Here is a 17,956-nt window from a genome sequence, read left to right as displayed (position 1 = left end):
GACTCTCGCCTAGAATAAGATTTTGGGCCAGGTGAACTGCTGGCCTGACCTGCACTGGTGTCCTTGTAAGTAAGAAGAACTGCTGAGGAGACGGCAGCGCGCTGGGCCTGCTCCCCTCGGGGTCACCACGAGGCTCACAGTGATGGAATGGCAGAGTGCAGTGTAAACCGGAGGTGGCTGGTTATGTTTGTGCTTTGTTCATTGAAACCATGACGATATGAATATGGGACTAGGACGCTTGGGAGACCCGTCTGTGACCCGAATCCCTCTCTCCCTTTGCTTCCCTTTCTGCAGGTGGACGGGCAGGTGGTAGCGCTGCTGGTGCAGAATCTGGAGCGCTTGGATGAGTCTGTGAGAGAGGAGGCGGACGGTGTCCACAACACTCTGGGTGAGAAAGGGCGCCTTCACTGAGTCAACATGGGAGTGTTTTCTTTTTTCTGCTCCCAAACTGCCTTTTCAGAAATGAAGACCTGTGTGTACATTTCAATAACTGCAGCTTTGGTTTGGCTTGAAGGTAATAGAGGGAGAAAACCTCTAAGTAGGTAACCTTCCAAGACAAAAACCACTGACTGGCTTCTGTTAGCAGACCTTTGCCTCCATAACTTAGGATAAAATCTATGCAGGAGCCAGCCCCCTCTTTCTTTGGAAAGTATATATTTAAAAACTTTCAATCATTTGTGTGGTGTTTCTTAGCAGTTTCCTTCAGTGGAACTACCCACTTTGAACAACTAGGTAACTTTGGAGGAAGGGCACTTTTTTTGAAAAGACAGTGTTTCTTCCCTCTTCTTTTTATGTAGTTTGCTATGTAAATTGAGTCGAAACATTGCTATTAACTTGGCTGTGCCTGGGTCCTACAATTTTTGAGTGGATTCCTTTACAGTATTTCTCCTCTTTCTTCTTCTTGAATTTCTCTAGTTTTTCCTTTTGCAAAGTCAGAAAACCAATAGTTTATTTAAAATGGTACTTTTGAGTAGCCTTCTTTATCACTAGTCACTGTCTTGTAAAACCAGAGGTGACATGTGTAAGCCGAGCTTAAGAACTGAACAAGGCCCAGCAGAAGCAGAAATTTTGATGAGATTAGATTTTCTCCTTGCTCCTTTGTGTTTACCACAGATTTCTCCTGTAGTTCTAGACTTTCTTTAGGGAGGATTATCACAAAGAAGAGAGAAGTGGGGGACCTCAGGAGAGAGAGTGGAGAAAACACAACAGGCTGTCATTTGTGAGTTGGCTCTAGTCTAGAGCCAGAAGTTGGCATTGCCATCTGTTAGCCTAATGCTGAGTTCTGCAGAAGCAAACGCCTGTCAAAAGTCTTAAATGACTATTAATTTAAAAAAAAAAAAAGATTCTGGTATAATGAAGAAAGCACCAGACTGGCAGTCTGAAGAGGTCTGTTTTCAGCTTGGACATCTACCAGCAGCTCAGGAAATTAATCCTTGCTTTCCTTATTAAGTGCCTGGTGTTTGTCAGGCACCGTGCTAAGCACCAGGGGAAATTATAATGAATCAGGCATGGCTTTGCTTTTAAGAGACAGACTGATGAGAAAGTCTAACACAAAAGGGAAACATAATACCAAGTAACAAATGGTATAATAGGAACTGGTGAAAAAAAAGTGTGAAATTGACAAGGGAGGGTCTCCAAATTGTCAGATAGGAGCGGGTACCAACTGGGGTTGAATAAGAAAGTAGGTACATTTTGATAGGTGGAGGAGTGGAGAAGGGCCAATAGGCAGGAGGGTGTCTGTTCAAATTCAGGCATGGGCGTGGACTTGGGGAAAGATTAGACATGTACTGTGACAGCAGGAGATGGGAAGACATGAGGAGGAAGTTTGTCCAGATCTTGGAAGACCTTGTAAACTGTGGCAAGAAAGTGAGAAAATCTAGAAAAAAAAGGTAACATAATATTAGAATTGGCGAAATTATCAGTGGGCACTAGGAAGACATTTAAATTTAAGCAGAAGAATAAAGTAAAGGCGTAAGAGATTAAAATCAGTGTGCTGATTTCTTAAAGAAAATGTGAGAACGTGATGGAGAGTATTGTAAAGATCTCTATCTCCGGGGGGCGCACTGCTGTTCTGCTCCCACGGCTTTGTGTTCCCGTGCACCCAGTGGCTACCCCGCTTTCACTTGCCCTTTGGGACCAACCTGGGCAAACAAGTGAGGGAGAAGATGGGAGTGTATGGATTTGTTCAACAGTTTGCTTTGAAAATTTCTGCCCAGTATATTCTGAGTATTGTGATAGTGACATATTGTAAGGAAGCAGACAGGCCTTGAAAGGAAGGAAAGCCTTTGCTGTAATAAGAACTGTGGATGTGTGTTTTCTAAAGTCCTCCGTTTGGTATTGCAGTCATCCAATAGCTTTTCTTTTTCTTTGTTCCTTCTGATTTTCAATTTTTCTATTAAACAACGCTTTGGCTGAGCAGGACCAATTATTTGCTTCCTACTTCTGGCAGCGTGACCTTTCCCCTCTTTGCACGTCATTTTGTTCAATTAAGAACCGCCCTGGCAATGTCTTTGTTTTCTCACCATGCAGAGAACAGAACTAAAAATGAGTGGATCAGAAAGGATTCCCTACCCTCTAATTTTTTCCTAGGTTTCTGCCCAGCCACCTCTCCTTAGTGAACAGGTCTTTTGGACTCTAGTACACTAGGACCTAAGCAGGCTTCCCGGCAGATGTCCATCCTTCTGTGTTCTGGTCCCCGTTGCCATAGAAGACCTATCACTTATCCCTTTCGTGAATTTCATCATCTTCAGTTTTGACTTTTACTTGTAATAGAACAAACAACAAAAGGCACAGCAACTCCCTGGGTTAATCTAAAAATGACAACATAGCATCTGGCTGGGAGGAATACAGGGCAGTGGGAAAAGGAATAAAATGCCTATCATGGGAAGCAGGTTTATTACAGATGGAAACAAAGTTGCTCTCCCCAGCCACTGTGTCTGTCTCCCTTCAGCTATTGTGGAAAACATGGCTGAGTTCCGGCCCGAGATGTGTACGGAGGCTGCCCAGCAGGGACTCCTGCAGTGGCTTCTGAAGAGGCTGAAGGTAAGTGTGGCTTTGGGGAGCTGCTGCTCAGACCTCTCAGCTCTGGGCATGGCTGCTGCCAGGTGTTTGTGTAGATCTGTCCCCCTGCTCTAGTTTGGATAGCTTCTGATACCACTTGCCCCTGTCTTTGCTTATCTTTTTTCCTCCCTCTTAAAAAGATCTCTCCAGTCTGCTTTTCAAAGGTAGCCACTATTACCAGTATTATATCTGTTTTTTTCCAGAAATTATCTGCATATGTATCATCCAGCTAGATTCATATTCTGTAGGAGAGTATTACATGTGTTTCAGAAACGGAACTATATGGTTTCTCTTAATACAGATTTTTTTCCGTGAACTAATGGTTGCCTAGTACTCCGTTGTACATATATGCCTACATCAATGTAACCATTCTCCTGTTCATAAGTTTTTGTCTGTTATAAACAATACTGCAGAAAATATTTTCATATATACACATATACTGCCCACTTGTCTTAGTTTATCTGTATGATAAATTCCTAGAAGAATCGATAGGCCAAAGGGTGTCCACCTTAGTATTTTTTGTAAGCGTTGCAAAATTGCTCCCTATTGATTTGAGGATGTCTCTTTCCTACTTTCCTAATACTGGATGTTATCAAACTGCAAGTTTTGTTAATCTGGTAAGTGAAATTTGGTCTTATTTTAATTTTTAATTTTAAAATCAAGTGTTGACGTCTAGTTGTTTATCAGCATTTTATATTCATCTCTTTTAACTTCATATTTATATCTGTTGTCCATATTTCTCTTCATTCTTTTTCTACCTTTTTTTTTTTTTGAGGCAGGGTCTCGCTGTATAGTCCAGGCTGGCCTTCAGCTCACTGTGTGGTCCAGGCTGGTCTTCAGCTCCCAGGCTAGCCTCAAATTTCTCAAACTTGTAGCAGTCCTCCTGTCTTAGTCTGCCAAGTGCCAGGACTATGGACCTGTCCTACCATGCCCAGCCTTGTTCATTCTCTTTCTAACCATAGCTTGACCATCTTTTTAACAGTTAGTGCTGCTTCATAAAGTAGTTGAAGAGGAGAAGGGCAAAACTATTCTTTTAGAACAATTTTGGCCCCAGATGTGATGTCACTGGTATATTATATTATATTATATTATATTATATTATATTATATTATATTATATTGTTTATTTGTTTTGTTTTCTTGAGACAAGATCTTGCCATGAAATTCAGGCTGGTCTTGAATTTGCAGTGATCCGCTTGCCTCATCCTCCAAGTGCTGGGATTACAGGCATGCACCATCACACCCAGCAGTCATTGGTGTAGTTTAGAAAAGTTCATCATGTGATTCTAATGGACCACCCTTACTAAGAGTCACTGGTCTCTAGAAATGTGAACCTTGTTGTTGCTCCCCATTCTTACCATGCAGACTGTTGTAAGATCCTGTTTTCCATTGCCAACCCTGTTCAAGAAGCTAATGGCCTCTACCTGGGTCACTACTTTTTTTTTTTTTTTTTTGGTACTGGGGATTGAACTCACGACCTTACTCTTGCCATGCAGGCGCTTACGTTGCTGAGCTAAATCTCCAGCCCCCAGGTCACTACTTTGAAGGCCACGTAACTTTGTCCATTCCAATTTTCATTTCTCAATTTTGAAACAACATTACTATTGTTACTTATTACCTATTCCTTGCTCTGTGAAGGTCAAAATGTTTTGACCTCTGTCAGGTTTCACCGCATGCCCCTGCCTCTAGTAGGTGTGATTTCTTTCTTCATTCTGTTTCTGAATTACACACAACCTTCTTCAGACAGCTTACCTCCCTACTCTATGTATCCGTCATCATTTTTAGAACTGAGGAAATTTGGTTCTATTGTGGATTAAAAATTAGAAGTCGAGACCTGTTAGATATTAAGTGATTTGCCCAAACCCAAACTAGAAATACGGTTGTGATTACAACCCATGCTTTCAGACTTTTCTTCCCCTACCCTTTCCATAGCACTGTTTTGATCCCTGCCTATACTGCCCTTTTCTGACAGTAAGCTCCTTCATATTTTATTACTGGTAATGGTTTTCTTGTGTGTGGATTTTGCTTCCAATGTATATCTATAACCATATGATACTCTTTTGGAGCATCTATGAAGTTGAGATAATTTCATCACTTTAGATTTTCATGTTCTATTTGCCCATTTTCTTTTGCTAAATAATCAATTTCATGAGAAGGTCTAGATGGCTATTTAATATTTGCGTCTCCTTCAGTTCTCAAAAAAATAGTTTCCAGCCAGGAGCCTCAAGACCACCTGTCACCCTGTTAGAAATGCTCCACCCCCATATTCAAAACTGGGGTAGAGCTCAGCAGTTTGTATTTTAATAAGCCATCGTGATTCTGACATGAGTTAAAATCTGAAAAGTAAGGTTCTAGAGTGCTTAGGTTTTAGATTGCTGGATAAAACCTTGCTATTTGGCTGATCATCCTCTATTCAATAATCCTTGAGTAATTGTTAAGGGAATGGCATGTTGGTGACAGATGTTTTAGTCTTGAATTTCTTTACTCTGTACTAGTAGCTTAGCAGTACACAGAGATATTCATGGATTTTTTTCATCTGCCAGATGAAACCTTACTAATTTGTTGTAATGAGGATAAAACCCACTGCAGACGATTGCACTAAATGGATTAGAATGTAAACAGAAAGCTAACTGGTGAAAAAGACACTGCATCATGTTTCACTTTAAAAGGGGAGATACAAACTATGCTATTGAAAATAACACCAAAGCCAGAAGTTTTATTTTTCTTTTCTAAAGAAGATTCCCATTCATTTTCCAGTTAAACCAATGTTTCAAAAACAGTTACAGCATTCAGCACGATTTAATGAATTGGGAATTGGCTAAGTTTTACTATATGTACAACTGATTGATGCAAAAGTGCTTAGCACCTGATGACCAGAAGCTGAAATTCTGCAGGACCAAATCTGCTCTGACAGTTGCATAGGCCATTGGTGTGTCTCACCCTGCTCCATGTATTCCAGGTACCAGAGGTGAGCTGCAGCTATAACCTACAGCTTTTTGGCTGCAGGTGGTAGCATAATTGCTTTGTGCTTTCCAAAAAATCAGCAGCTCCTAAAAAGGTGAAGTTTAATTTTATTCAAGGGTAATACATGCTAAGTACAAACCTATGCTTGACTCTGTAATTACTGTGACAGCTGAAAGATTTAGGATCACCAGGCTTTTGGAAAGAAGAGAGCACTATAAGCTCCAAGCCCCCCTAGTTAACTGAAGCCAAGAAAGAGGCTCTGTTTACTAAGGGAATTCTCCTTGCATCTGATTTTGATGAAATGGCCTCATAATTTGGCAGTTTTGTATTTTGTAATCTCTGGCTAAGATTTAAACAAAAATGGAATTTCCATGGTAAGTTTTGTCCTTGGCTAGACATAAAAGATTAGTTTCCTTCCTACCTGGCCTAGTTTCTTTTATTTCTTTTCCACCAGATTAAAATATTTGGTTTTCATTATTATCTTCAGTATAAGTTTTCCCCATTTTAAACAAGTTTCATATATTAACTGGCTATATAAAATGGTTTTCTAGATACATAAGTATATTTATATAATTTATACAACCTCCCTACCATGCCGTTATTGTGCAGTTATCCCCAGTGCTGCTGCTCCAGCACCTGAACAAGCAGTCATTCCTCCTGTGCCCAGAGCCTTAAAAAAGAGTCCTAGAGAAGGGAAACACCTCTTCCAAACCCTGTTGTTTAGGCACAGAGGTTAGACCTGGGTTTCTCCAAAGCTATCTCCTCTTGCCAAGCTACTTCCCAGTGATTAGGTTCTGAGGTTTCACAGAGCTCAGTGTTGGGAGTTGTAGGGTCTGATTATTTCGATTTCCTGATTAGATCTCTCCTGCATGCCAGTTTTTCAATTTAAGCTCTTTTAAGAAAAAAAATGACAAAATTCTTATTTTGACTTTTAAAATTTGACTTTGGGTAAATAGTTTCCAGTGTATCCAGAGTCTAAAGATTTCCTGGGGAACAAGGAATCCTCAGGAGAGGTGAATCTCACGTTGCATACCTGTTATGTACATACCACTTTATTTAATGCAACCACTTCATGATGAGGCTATTACAAATCAAAGAAATTAGGAGAGAGAGGCAGAGTGTTTGGCCAGGATCACATCACTAGGATTCTAACTGGGCTATTTCTGATTCCGGTCATTAAAAATCTCGTAGTGTGTACTATATGTAAGTTCATATTATTATTATTATTTTTTTTTTTTCCCGTATGAGGGATTGAACTCACGACCTTGCGCTTGCCAGGCAGGTACCTACACCACTGAGCTAAATCCCAAGCCCCTAAGTTCACGTTATTACTTAACTGTCTTTCTTGACTCTTTGAAGAAGTATTATTTTTTAATTTCCATTTTACAAATGAGGAAACAGACCAAAAAAAAAAATGTTACCTAGGTTATGGAATCCAGTTATCAGTTCATGGTACTCTTATTATCTCAGTAATTTTGTTTCTACAGCACCCCCATGTTAAAAAGTACCTAGTAGTCATGTTTATTAAGTAGTTTCAAATAATTTAGCATGTATATATGTCCTAACAATTGCGTAGCTCTTTGAAAAAAAAAAAAAACACATGTAAATGAAAAGAAAACATTTTTATTTCATTCTTAATTATGGGTGCCTTTTTGGTGCTATTCAACTTCCCAAACATTGGCATCAGGCAGAACACCATCATCCTCACTCCTAATCCACATTGCTTTTCACACATTTTAAAGAATCACAGCCACTCCCCAACTTAGCTCTACAAAAGTATGGGGTCATCAAAAGAAATGTACTGAGTGTGCAGCTAGTGCAGTGCTCAGTAGATGCTGAGTATCATGTTTTCCTTAAAAATTTAAAAATATCCTTAGGTGAATTTATCATGGCACCCTGGCAACCTCAGTACAGACTTTGGGAGTTATAGCCTTTGTGCACATGTTCGTGAGTCCAACTGCAGTGTGTCCCAGATCTATGTCCTTTTTAATATGTATTCTTTTAAACTGGACTCTACCACTAAACACATTTAATTCGAATTCAGTATGATACTTGCAAATGTTGTAGACAAGGTTCAAGGTCTAAGTCACCTCTGTTTGTCCTACTTGATTCTGTGTCTTGGACATAGCAGGTATTTAGTAAGCACTGAGAGGAAAAGAAAATTTACCCCCTGACTTGGAGATGTTTATAAAATCAGATAAAGGACAAGAAAGGAACCACAGAAAAGCTATTGTTCTAGAATTCTAATTTTTTCAGGCTTCTTTCAATTAAATATGTCTTGTTTTAAAGGAGAAATTTGGCCCTTGAAAAGCAGCATCTAAGTTGGTGTCGATAAAATAACTTATATATAACAATAATCCTGGAGACTTAAGTACTTTGAATGGGTAATTTTTTCAGCCAGTGCTTGATTCTGATAGAGATGCTTACCTTTTGGCATTTCAGCTTTGTGTTTCAATGCTTTTAAAACTATTTTCCTTAAACATACCACAGATTGCATTTAAGCCTCAGCTGTTGTACAGATTTCTTGGAAAGAGGCCTCAAGCTTGCCCGGGAGCGTACTGTGCACGTTAAGACCTTGCACTTATACACCTTTTAAGTTAAGGTGGGTCAGACCTGGTCGACCACCTGCAATCCCATGCACTTAGGTTTGCTGAGGAAGCCACGCACAGAAAACTGCAGTGGTGTTGGATGTTGCTTATAAGACTCTGCTCTTTCTTCTTACGTACAAAATCAGTGTCCAAACAGAACTGTGAATGGCACAAAGGTGATGGAAGTGTTACTCCAAGATAAACACTTCCCCAGTCCTTTGCAAGTAAGGAAATTATTTGTCATTTGAAAACCCTAGACAGGTAGATGAGACTGCTGCAGATTAGCAGTTGTTGTCTGTACGCCTGCCTCTTAAGGATCATGCGTGCTCTACACATCTAAAGGCTTATAAAGGGCATTGCTTCTGGTGAGAAATTTAAGTCTCACCACCGCTGAAGCAACAGTGTGGACAGCCATGAAAGATAGTCTGTGCAGTAGATGTGTCCCCTCTGAATCTCCAAGTAGAGCACGCAGCAGGGTAAGAATTGTGGGTAGTAATTTGGGTGTTAAAATATTAACACATTTTTACATATTTAATGTGGTTTCCTTTTTAAATAGTAGGCAGATTATGGCTTACAAGCAGATAGGTTTATGACTTCAAATTAAATTTTAACTATAAAAAAACCCGAAAGGAACTTCTTTGTTATAAATGCATTGAGCTTATCTGACAAGAAATTGCATTCTTTTCTGTTTCTCTGATTGTGTATCAGCTAATGTACATACTTATTTTGTGGTTTTAACTTGTGAAGGAAGCTTCATGAGTTTCAGTCTTAAGAGTTCAAAACTTTCTGTTGTTTATCTTAGACACATATAATCCCTGGACTCAAAATGAGGAGTCAGGGAGTACTTCCTGGAGGAGGTGTTCCTCATATTTGGGTATTAGGAATGGGAGAGCTGTTGTGTCCATCTGTCTTTACTGTGCTGGACTTGGAACTAGTCCTTTGAAAGCAGGGGCAGTTTTTTGGTTTTTTTTTTCTTCCCCCTTTTACCTCCCTTTTCCCTGACTTCCGCTTCTCTCTGACTTGTGAAAAATTTGTCCTGGCCAAAGAAGCAAGACCCTTTAACGGTTTTCTCATTTCTCCTATTTCTGCACAGGCGAAGATGCCTTTCGATGCCAACAAACTGTATTGCAGTGAAGTGCTGGCCATCCTGCTCCAGGACAATGACGGTGAGGCTCCCTCTCAGTATTGATATTCTGTTAGGATAGGAGCCAGGCTTGTTTCAGATCATGACAGCAAGCTCTCTTGCCTTTGGCATCCCCTTGCTTCCCCTCTCGCTCTCTGTGCAGCTTTTGTACTCTGTCAAGCTGTATTGATTTTGTTTGCTGATGTATCAGTGTTAGACGGCTGTAAAATCTGACAGTTAGCTTCATTTTTTTTTCTCCCTCTATTTTTTTCCCCTTTTAGAAAACAGGGAATTGCTTGGGGAGCTGGATGGAATCGATGTGCTTCTTCAGCAGTTATCCGTGAGTAATTCTTATGCTTCTTGTCTGCCATGAAGATACATGGCCTGCTTTAAATGGGAGGTGGGGCTGGAGATTGTGGGAAGGGACAAGTCGTGTGATGTCGACCACATGGAGCATGTGGGCAGCTGGAGGTTACATTGGAGGCACGTGGTTTGTTAGTCATTGGCTCTTTCTGACCACATATCACTGTGAACCTAACGTGGTCCAACCTTTCCTCATCTTCTCATACTTGATTGCCAGTCTAAAAGAGATACCCTATCTGCTTAAATGTGTGCTCTTGGGCCAGAAATACTGGATTGCTTTCATTTGACCTCCTCCCAAGATTACTTACCTTTCCTTTCGGTCTGCCCCTAACGTGGAGTCTGTTCATTTAGGATACAGAGACACTCAAAGAGTATAATGTCTGGTGCAGTGGGATAAAGGTAACACAGTGCAGTAGAGAAGGACATGGTGTTGGAGGCTGGAATGAGAGATTGAAAACTGCCATTTGCTCACTGAAAGAGATGTAAATTCAGTTGAAATGTTATTCTGCTGGCATTCTGAAAATACTGTTAAGATTTCTTCTAACAAATTTCATCTGTGTTATTCTAAAAACAGGACTGAAAATAGATCATTTGGATAAAATCTTAAAAGAGTGTTGGGAGTGCCTGAGTTGTCAGTTTGCATACAGCTTCCATCTTGGTGCCAGCAGCCTGAGTGGCTTGGCCTGCACCCCAAAAATAGGGCTTTGAAATGTGAATCTGTTTCCAATTCTGGGAAGATGCTTAGTCCTTTTCCTGCGAGATTATTGATCATCTCACAGTAGATTGTATGGGTATGCATATGCTGTTAAAAGACTTTCTTCCTAACGTGCCATACGTCTCTGGCAAAGACAAAACTACTTTAAACCCTTCCTTTGACTTTGAGCCCCATCTACTGTGTAAGACAAGTCAGCAGTCCTGTTTCTAGGATACTCTTCCTGTAGTAGGCCAACATTTACCACCTCTAGATTGTGGTTATTTTTAGGAGAAAAAGTCAGTCTGGTTAAATTGTACAAGCGGTAGGCTTGGGGGAAGTGGACAGAGTTCTTTCTTTTTTTTTTTTTTTTTTTTTTTTTTTGTTTGTTTTTGTACCGGGGATCAAACTCATGACCTCACACCTGCCAGGCAGGCACTTATACTGCTGAGCTAAATCCCCAGCCCCAGAGTTCTTTCTTGATAGAATAGTAGTTTTGGATTACTTTGTTCATTTAACGATTTATGTCCTTTGTGGAGTTGAATGTATATTTCATGTAAGAGGCTTTTGTTTTTTAAACCTGCCTCTTTGGAACTGTCAATCACTCCTGGACTCAGTAATCAGCCGAGTAATCAGTAATCAGTGTTTTTGCATGAACTGGTATCGATTTATTTAATAGCTGTGAATCTAAAAGCTCAGCGTCTCTAAAATGGAAACTAATGAAAATTATGTCTAGTAAACTTGTGTTTTCTCAATTGTAGGGTTATTATGACAGGCAGGCTATGGAAATGGTCTAGTGTTGGTTGATAAAAGGACGTTCTTTTATGGCTCTGTGCTTTCTGCCGTCTTTGCTTGACAGGTGTTTAAAAGGCACAATCCTAGCACAGCCGAGGAACAGGAAATGATGGAGAATTTGTTTGATTCACTTTGTTCTTGCTTGATGCTCAGTTCTAATCGTGAGCGCTTCCTAAAGGGTGAAGGCCTTCAACTGATGAATCTCATGCTCAGGTAGGTTTCTGAATTCCTAACTCTTCCATCTTTTTTTGCCTAGTACCTTACTGTTGAATTTAATAGCCTGTAGCTCTGGTCATTTTTTCCCTTAAGTTTCCCATACATAGAGAACAGTCGTTATTGTGTGTGTGTGTGTGTGTGTGTGTGTGTGTGTGTGTGTGTGTGTGCTTTGGGATGTATATTTGGTCTTTTCCAAAGTTAGACTAGATGAATAAAAGTGTATTGCATTTTGGTCCGCTTGTGCCCCATTCTCCCAATTCATAATATGATTGCATTGAAGGATAATACCTTCTATGTCTTCCCTTAGTGTTTGGTTTGGGCAAAATCGAGACATTAAGTTCTAGACTTAATCATTTGTTCGTCTCTGAACTTGATCGTGTTTTCTGCATATCCCACATAAACCTATTATGCCATGTTTGTCTGTTTTTGTTACTGACAGCAAAATATCGTATTTTTCACTTACATATTCAGTAACACATTGTGTATGCGTGCTTTTGTGCCTTCACATAGGAAATATGATAATGTCCAGGATACTTCTAGAACTTTTATATAAAGTACTTTTCTTATATATCTTACTGTTATATTCTTAGTTCCTTGACGTGGGCATTATGATAGTTTTTTAGTTATTTCACAGAATCTCAAAGTTGAAAACAAAAGAAGATAACTAGTATTGATGTTTTTGAGAAATCTGGGTAGGAAGACTAGAGTAGGTGTGGTAACTAGGATGTAATATAGGGTCAAGGGACAGTTTTTGAATCTGAGAGACACCAGAGCATGTTTGCCTAGCTAGAATACTGTAATCATTATGAAATTTTTCTTTATGAAATCTCCACATTCTGCCATTTTGAAACTCCTGTTCACATACGTTCAAAACTTTGTTGAACTAAGATATTTCTTTGACTATAATGTAGACTGTAGACCTGTGGACTTGCTCATAAGGCTCTGATAAGAAACTATGTTAAGTCTCAAGCCTACACAGAATAAATAAGACAGAATTTCTGCTTCTAGAAGCTGGAAAAACCCAGCAGTCTGTCACTCAGTCTATCACTCAAACACCGTCCGTCTATTCTTTTTTCTATCATTATTTTCTTGTTTTTAATAACTTTTAAGATGTGCTATGCATCTAATTATCTGTATTTTTAAGCTTGACATGCAGTTTCCCATACTGTGGCATAATCTTTTTGAGAGTTTTCAGTGACTACCTAGCAGACTGTAAGGGACATAGCTTACTTAGTATTCTTCTATTGATGGTGTTAGGATTATTTTCAATGTTTTACTATCATAACCAATTCAACAATGAATATTTTTATGTTTAAAATGATTTTTAGGATTATCAGACTAACTGTTGCTAGAATTTCTTCTCTTTAAGAAGGTTTGTGTGAGGCTGGGCAATCTCTTTTGTCCAGTGTTTAACAGACCTTGGGTTGATTGAAAACCTTCTTTTGAGAAATTGCCATTAAAAACAAATTCTTTTTTTAAAATGCAGAGAGAGCTATGGCAAATTACTCAGAAGCCTTTACTGTTCGGCTGACTCCTGCCAGCTTTACTCTCTTGAGTGTTTTGTTTGTTTCTTTTGCTTTACCTTTCTAATTGCCTGTCCTTTTGTTGAAATGACCCACTTTCTCTTAAACAAATAACATGTAAAGAAGATGTATTTGACTTTTTGGGTCTTCTAACCTTAAAACTACACTCTGCGGGGACTTTTTCCTAAGCTTCCTAAAGGTCGGAACTGCCAATGACTTTAGATGGTTGAGTGCAAATATGAAGTGATATATTCTCAAGCATATGGCTTGGTAATGTGTAGCAGTGGGGAGCTGAATAAATAACCAGAGATATGGATTATTCAAATGGGAATGCTGAGATTCTGGGAGGCTAATTAAGGAAGAGCTACAAAAGATTTGGAAACTGTATACTTCCTTAGGATTGCCTCACTTTTCATCTTTGAATACTGAAGTTGCTATTAGATTCTTTCTTTTGCATTAATTAGCCATATTAGCAGAGTCAGCATTTCCTTTTGTCTCTTTCCTGTGCTCGTTGTTCTGCATTGTTTTCTTCTTCAGACTCCCAAATGGAACATTTAATTGGAAGGAGCTTTTTTTCCTACTGTGTACTCTTCCTGATCTAGTAAGAGCTGCCAAGTTGTTCTGTTTAAAGAGAACCTATTCAAAATTTGGAAGCACCGAAGGTCAAGAAAATTTCTATGGTTCCATATCCCCTAAAGGTGCATTTTTACTTTGTCATTCTTCAGTTATGAAATTCCACTTGGAGTGGTGACAGTGTGGTGTAGAATGGAATAATGGCTTTGGAGTTGAGGAAAATGTGGGTTTCCAACATAGATGTCTTACTCACTAGCTCTGGATATTTGAGAAATTAACTTCTTTGATCCTCTGACCGTCTTTATTCATGGAAAAATTGGAGCAATAATGGTAAATTTGTGGAGATGTTGAAGAAATTAGACTGAATAAACTGGGACAGTTTAGTAGCTATTGAAACATTGGGAGGATACCTTGTTAACTTTTTATGTTTGTCTTAGGAATGTCAAAGGCTAGTGAGGGCATGGATGTTAAATACCTGTAATAAAATTTAATGTGGTGATAAGTATTAAGAGGAACAGGTTAATTTGTATGTGTATACCAAGAGAATTTTTTCACTTATGGTTCTTAATAAGGAAAACTCACAAACCAGATAACATCGATACATACATTCAGTCTCTTACATGCACATGTGCACACACATATATAAGTCCCCATACCAATATAAATAACTTATTTAAATTGAATAAAATACATCCACTTTAAGTTTACAGTTATAATTTTAACACATTTATACCTTTATTTCCATGCTACAATAAAGATGGAACAGTGCTGTCTAGTGGAAATTTGATGGAAGCAAGATATGTAATTTATATTTTGTAATAGTCATGTTAAAATGGTTAAAAGAAGCAAAATTAATTTTAATAATTTGTCAGTGTGACCCAATATATCAATTTATCATTTTAGTACATAATCAATATTAAAGATTATTAAACATTTTACTTTTTTATACTGTCTTTGAAATTTAATGTGTATCTTACAATTAATTACATTTGAATTTAGATGTTAGATTTTCATCAAAGTACTTGGTTTATGCTTTAGTTGCATAATTTTTCTTTTCATGCTTAGTAATATTCCATTGTGTCCATCTCTATATTCCAGTATATCAGCGTGTTTATTACCTGTTGATAAACGCTTGTGTTCTTTCCAGTATTTTATGATAATGAGTTAAAAGCTCTTTGGCCTTGAACATGAGAAGTTTTTACTAGTAGTTCGTGGACATTTGAATTTGTTTCAGAAGTATAAACTGCTGCAATTATTTCTAAAATCAACTTTGTTAATACATTCAGCTCTGTTGTAATCTTTTTTTCATTTCTATTTTGTTCAATCTCTTGCCATAGTTGTGGGTTTTTTTCCCATTTTCTCTTGGCTTGTTATAGTCTATGTGTGTGGTCAGCAAATAAATGCTGATTTATCTTGATCTTGGATCTTATATTTTGCATTGTTAGCCTCTTTGCTGCACATAGTTAACTTGTCTAATTTTGTATCTTATTCCTTCTTATCATTTTATTTTTCATATCTTAGGTTGTTTTGTGTTGCATGTGATTAGTATTTTAGTCCAATATGAGGATTTGTCTTTAGATTAACTTAAATCTTTTTTTTAAATCGTAATGACTGTTATGCTGACCTTTTCCTGTCTTATTCTTATGGTTTCCCTATTGGTTTTATTTTGTCTTGTCTTCTTTCTCTGTTTTTCTTCTCTGAAGATTCTTCCTGTTTCTTCTGTTAATGTTTACCTTGACTTTCTAAAGTAAACATGGCCTATTTCTTTGCCTGTGCAGTTTTGCGGTGGTAGGAAGTACCCTGTTGCCATCTCTTCTCTTTCTTCCTTCTCCAGGATTCACATTCTACTCTTTACCAGATGAGATTGCTTAACATATTTCCTTATTTTCTGTAAGTGACTGTCCCTGGATATCAGCTTTAAACTGCTCTGAACAGCCTTCGGCTTCTGTGTCACTTTTCTGGACTCCGTCCTCAGCCTTAAGTTTTGGTTGAATTCTAGCATCTTTTGCTTAGGTCTGTGGAGCACTTATACTCTAGATGCCCAGTACTTGTTTTTCTACATCTGAGAACAGAGACCAGCTCTCTCTCTCTATCCAGTGCCTAGCAACAGATACACATTTGGCTCTCAGTAAATCTTTTCTAAATGAATGACCAAAATCTGAGAAATTATTTTGCTGTTCAGAATCACTGACTCATAGAATTTCTGGCAAATGCGTACATAGGTCCAGAGGAACAGGAATGACTTATTAAAGCCATGGAGCTGAGAACTTAATCTCTTGCCTGAAGATACTTAATCCTCTTTTTCCCTGTGCCATTTTTTAGTACATGAAAAGCACAGAACAGGCTGGAGGGCGGTTGTTACCCTGATCTTCAAGCTTCAGGGGAGGTCTGGATAGGAGGCTGCCGTAGTGCAGGCGTTGCTGCCTGTTTGGCTTGTGTCAGCACAAGTGTCCACACTCAGTTTTGTCCCTTTGGCTCACTGGACCCTCTCCCATTTATCTTCATTATCTTGGGTGCTGCAGGGTAATGGTTTGAGTGTCCCCTTCTTAGACCCCTTCTAGTTCGAGGTTCTGTGAAGGCCTCTGTGCAGATTCGTGTCTCTGAGCTTTTGTTTCTGAGGCTGAGCGCCAGCGCCTCTCTCCTGCCCACGCAAACCTTTCTTCTCACTCGTCCTGCCACTCAGGAATGAGTTGAGTCTCAGGTGACTTTCTCATTCCTGTGTTGAGGGTATGGATTTCACAGTGCTTGACAGAATCAATAAGGAAAAAAAAAAACATTTTTTTTCTTTTGTCTTTCTCTCTGCTAAAGAAGAAATGAAGATATCTTGTGGGAAAGAAGGATGATTGAGGTGATATTTAAAAGTGAAACTCATGCTGTGAAAAAAGCATCAGGTGACCGTCATAGAGTATAGGAACCATACACACAAAAGAGAGAGAGGGGGCAGAAGGGAAGGAATTTCTCATTTGGTTCCCTCTGCGTTTATGTGGTAAGAAGTCAGGTGGGAGGCAGGGTTGACAGGCAGTTCAGCCTCAATGTTCCAATTGAATGGCCAAGAGTGAGGGGCAGACAGGATGTTTAAAAGTCCTTGGTGAGCAACAGAAGGGTTACGGTAGGAGCATGAGCCAAGCTGTATTTTTATAGTCAGGGATGGTTGAAAGGAAAATGAAATTCAGGGGAGTCACAATTTGTTGTGCAGTTTAACAAGGCGATCAGATTCAGAGGTTCCAATCTGCAGAATAAGAGTAAATTATACTTGATCAGGAGTAGCCATTTTAGAATTTGATAGGAAATGAGGATGGTGCTATAACAGTACCCTAATTGCCCTGAATAGAAACTATTTTACCATTCCCATGTTCTTGGTTACAGATGTCTCTCTTAGGTAACATGGTTGCTACAAATAGAAGATTCTGATGTATCAGATTTAATTTTAGTCTGTACTCCAAATCACTTGCTTTTTGCCACCACAAAGCACTTTTTAACAGTACTCCATTGTATCAGAATAGTTCAGTGCCCTTTAAGAAGCCATAAAGTCAGTGGGAGACAAGAAGAATTACATTGTCAGTTTCCTTGAAAATGTTGACATGAAGCTTATTACTTCTGTTGTAAAACCTTATTCCAGTTAGAAGGAGAAGCCACCACTGAGATCCCAAGGGATGTATACAAATGCAACGTTGGGTTGTGTAGCAGAAATACAGTGAACCCATGTTGGTTATTGACTGTTAGAGGAGAGACAGAGACAGAGAGACAGAGAGACAGAGCTGGAAACAGAGACTTAAGGTTTTCCTTAATTGAAAGAAAAGTGATTCTGACAAAGAAAATAAAATGATATTGTATACTTTGTTCAGAGTAAATCTTTGCAGACCCAGTCCTGAACTGTGAGCTCCTGACAAAACAGAGGTAGATGCCCATCCTGGAATACTTGGAATTTTATACTCTTGTTTTATGTCTTGTTCTTCATTGGTTTTGTTCCTACTGAAAATCTGAAGGTTCAAACTATTTTTTATTCTTATTGTCCTTTTCAGTTTTTTTTTTTTTTTTTTTTTTTTTGAGTTAAGAGTCTT

General features: G+C 38.8%; 1 protein-coding gene across 3 annotated transcripts in view; it reads left to right on the top strand.

Annotated features, from left to right (window-relative positions):
- Window positions 1–17,956, top strand: part of Ctnnbl1 (catenin beta like 1) — a 159,421-nt gene that overhangs the window by 59,296 nt on the left and 82,169 nt on the right. For all 3 annotated transcript variants that reach the window (XM_063248366.1, XM_063248365.1, XM_063248368.1), the window contains 5 exons: window positions 295–388; window positions 2,951–3,042; window positions 9,705–9,777; window positions 10,016–10,074; window positions 11,648–11,796. In XM_063248366.1, coding sequence (XP_063104436.1) covers window positions 295–388; window positions 2,951–3,042; window positions 9,705–9,777; window positions 10,016–10,074; window positions 11,648–11,796 — 467 coding nt within the window. The remainder of the gene's footprint in view (window positions 1–294; window positions 389–2,950; window positions 3,043–9,704; window positions 9,778–10,015; window positions 10,075–11,647; window positions 11,797–17,956) is intronic.

The sequence above is a fragment of the Cavia porcellus genome, unplaced genomic scaffold (genome assembly GCF_034190915.1).
Source record: "Cavia porcellus strain 051 isolate PalLab524CR breed Dunkin Hartley unplaced genomic scaffold, mCavPor4.1 scaffold_5, whole genome shotgun sequence".
In the NCBI taxonomy this organism is placed as follows: Eukaryota; Metazoa; Chordata; class Mammalia; order Rodentia; family Caviidae; genus Cavia; species Cavia porcellus.
Note: the sequence above shows the minus strand (reverse complement) of the source record. Positions and strands in the feature narration are given on the sequence as shown.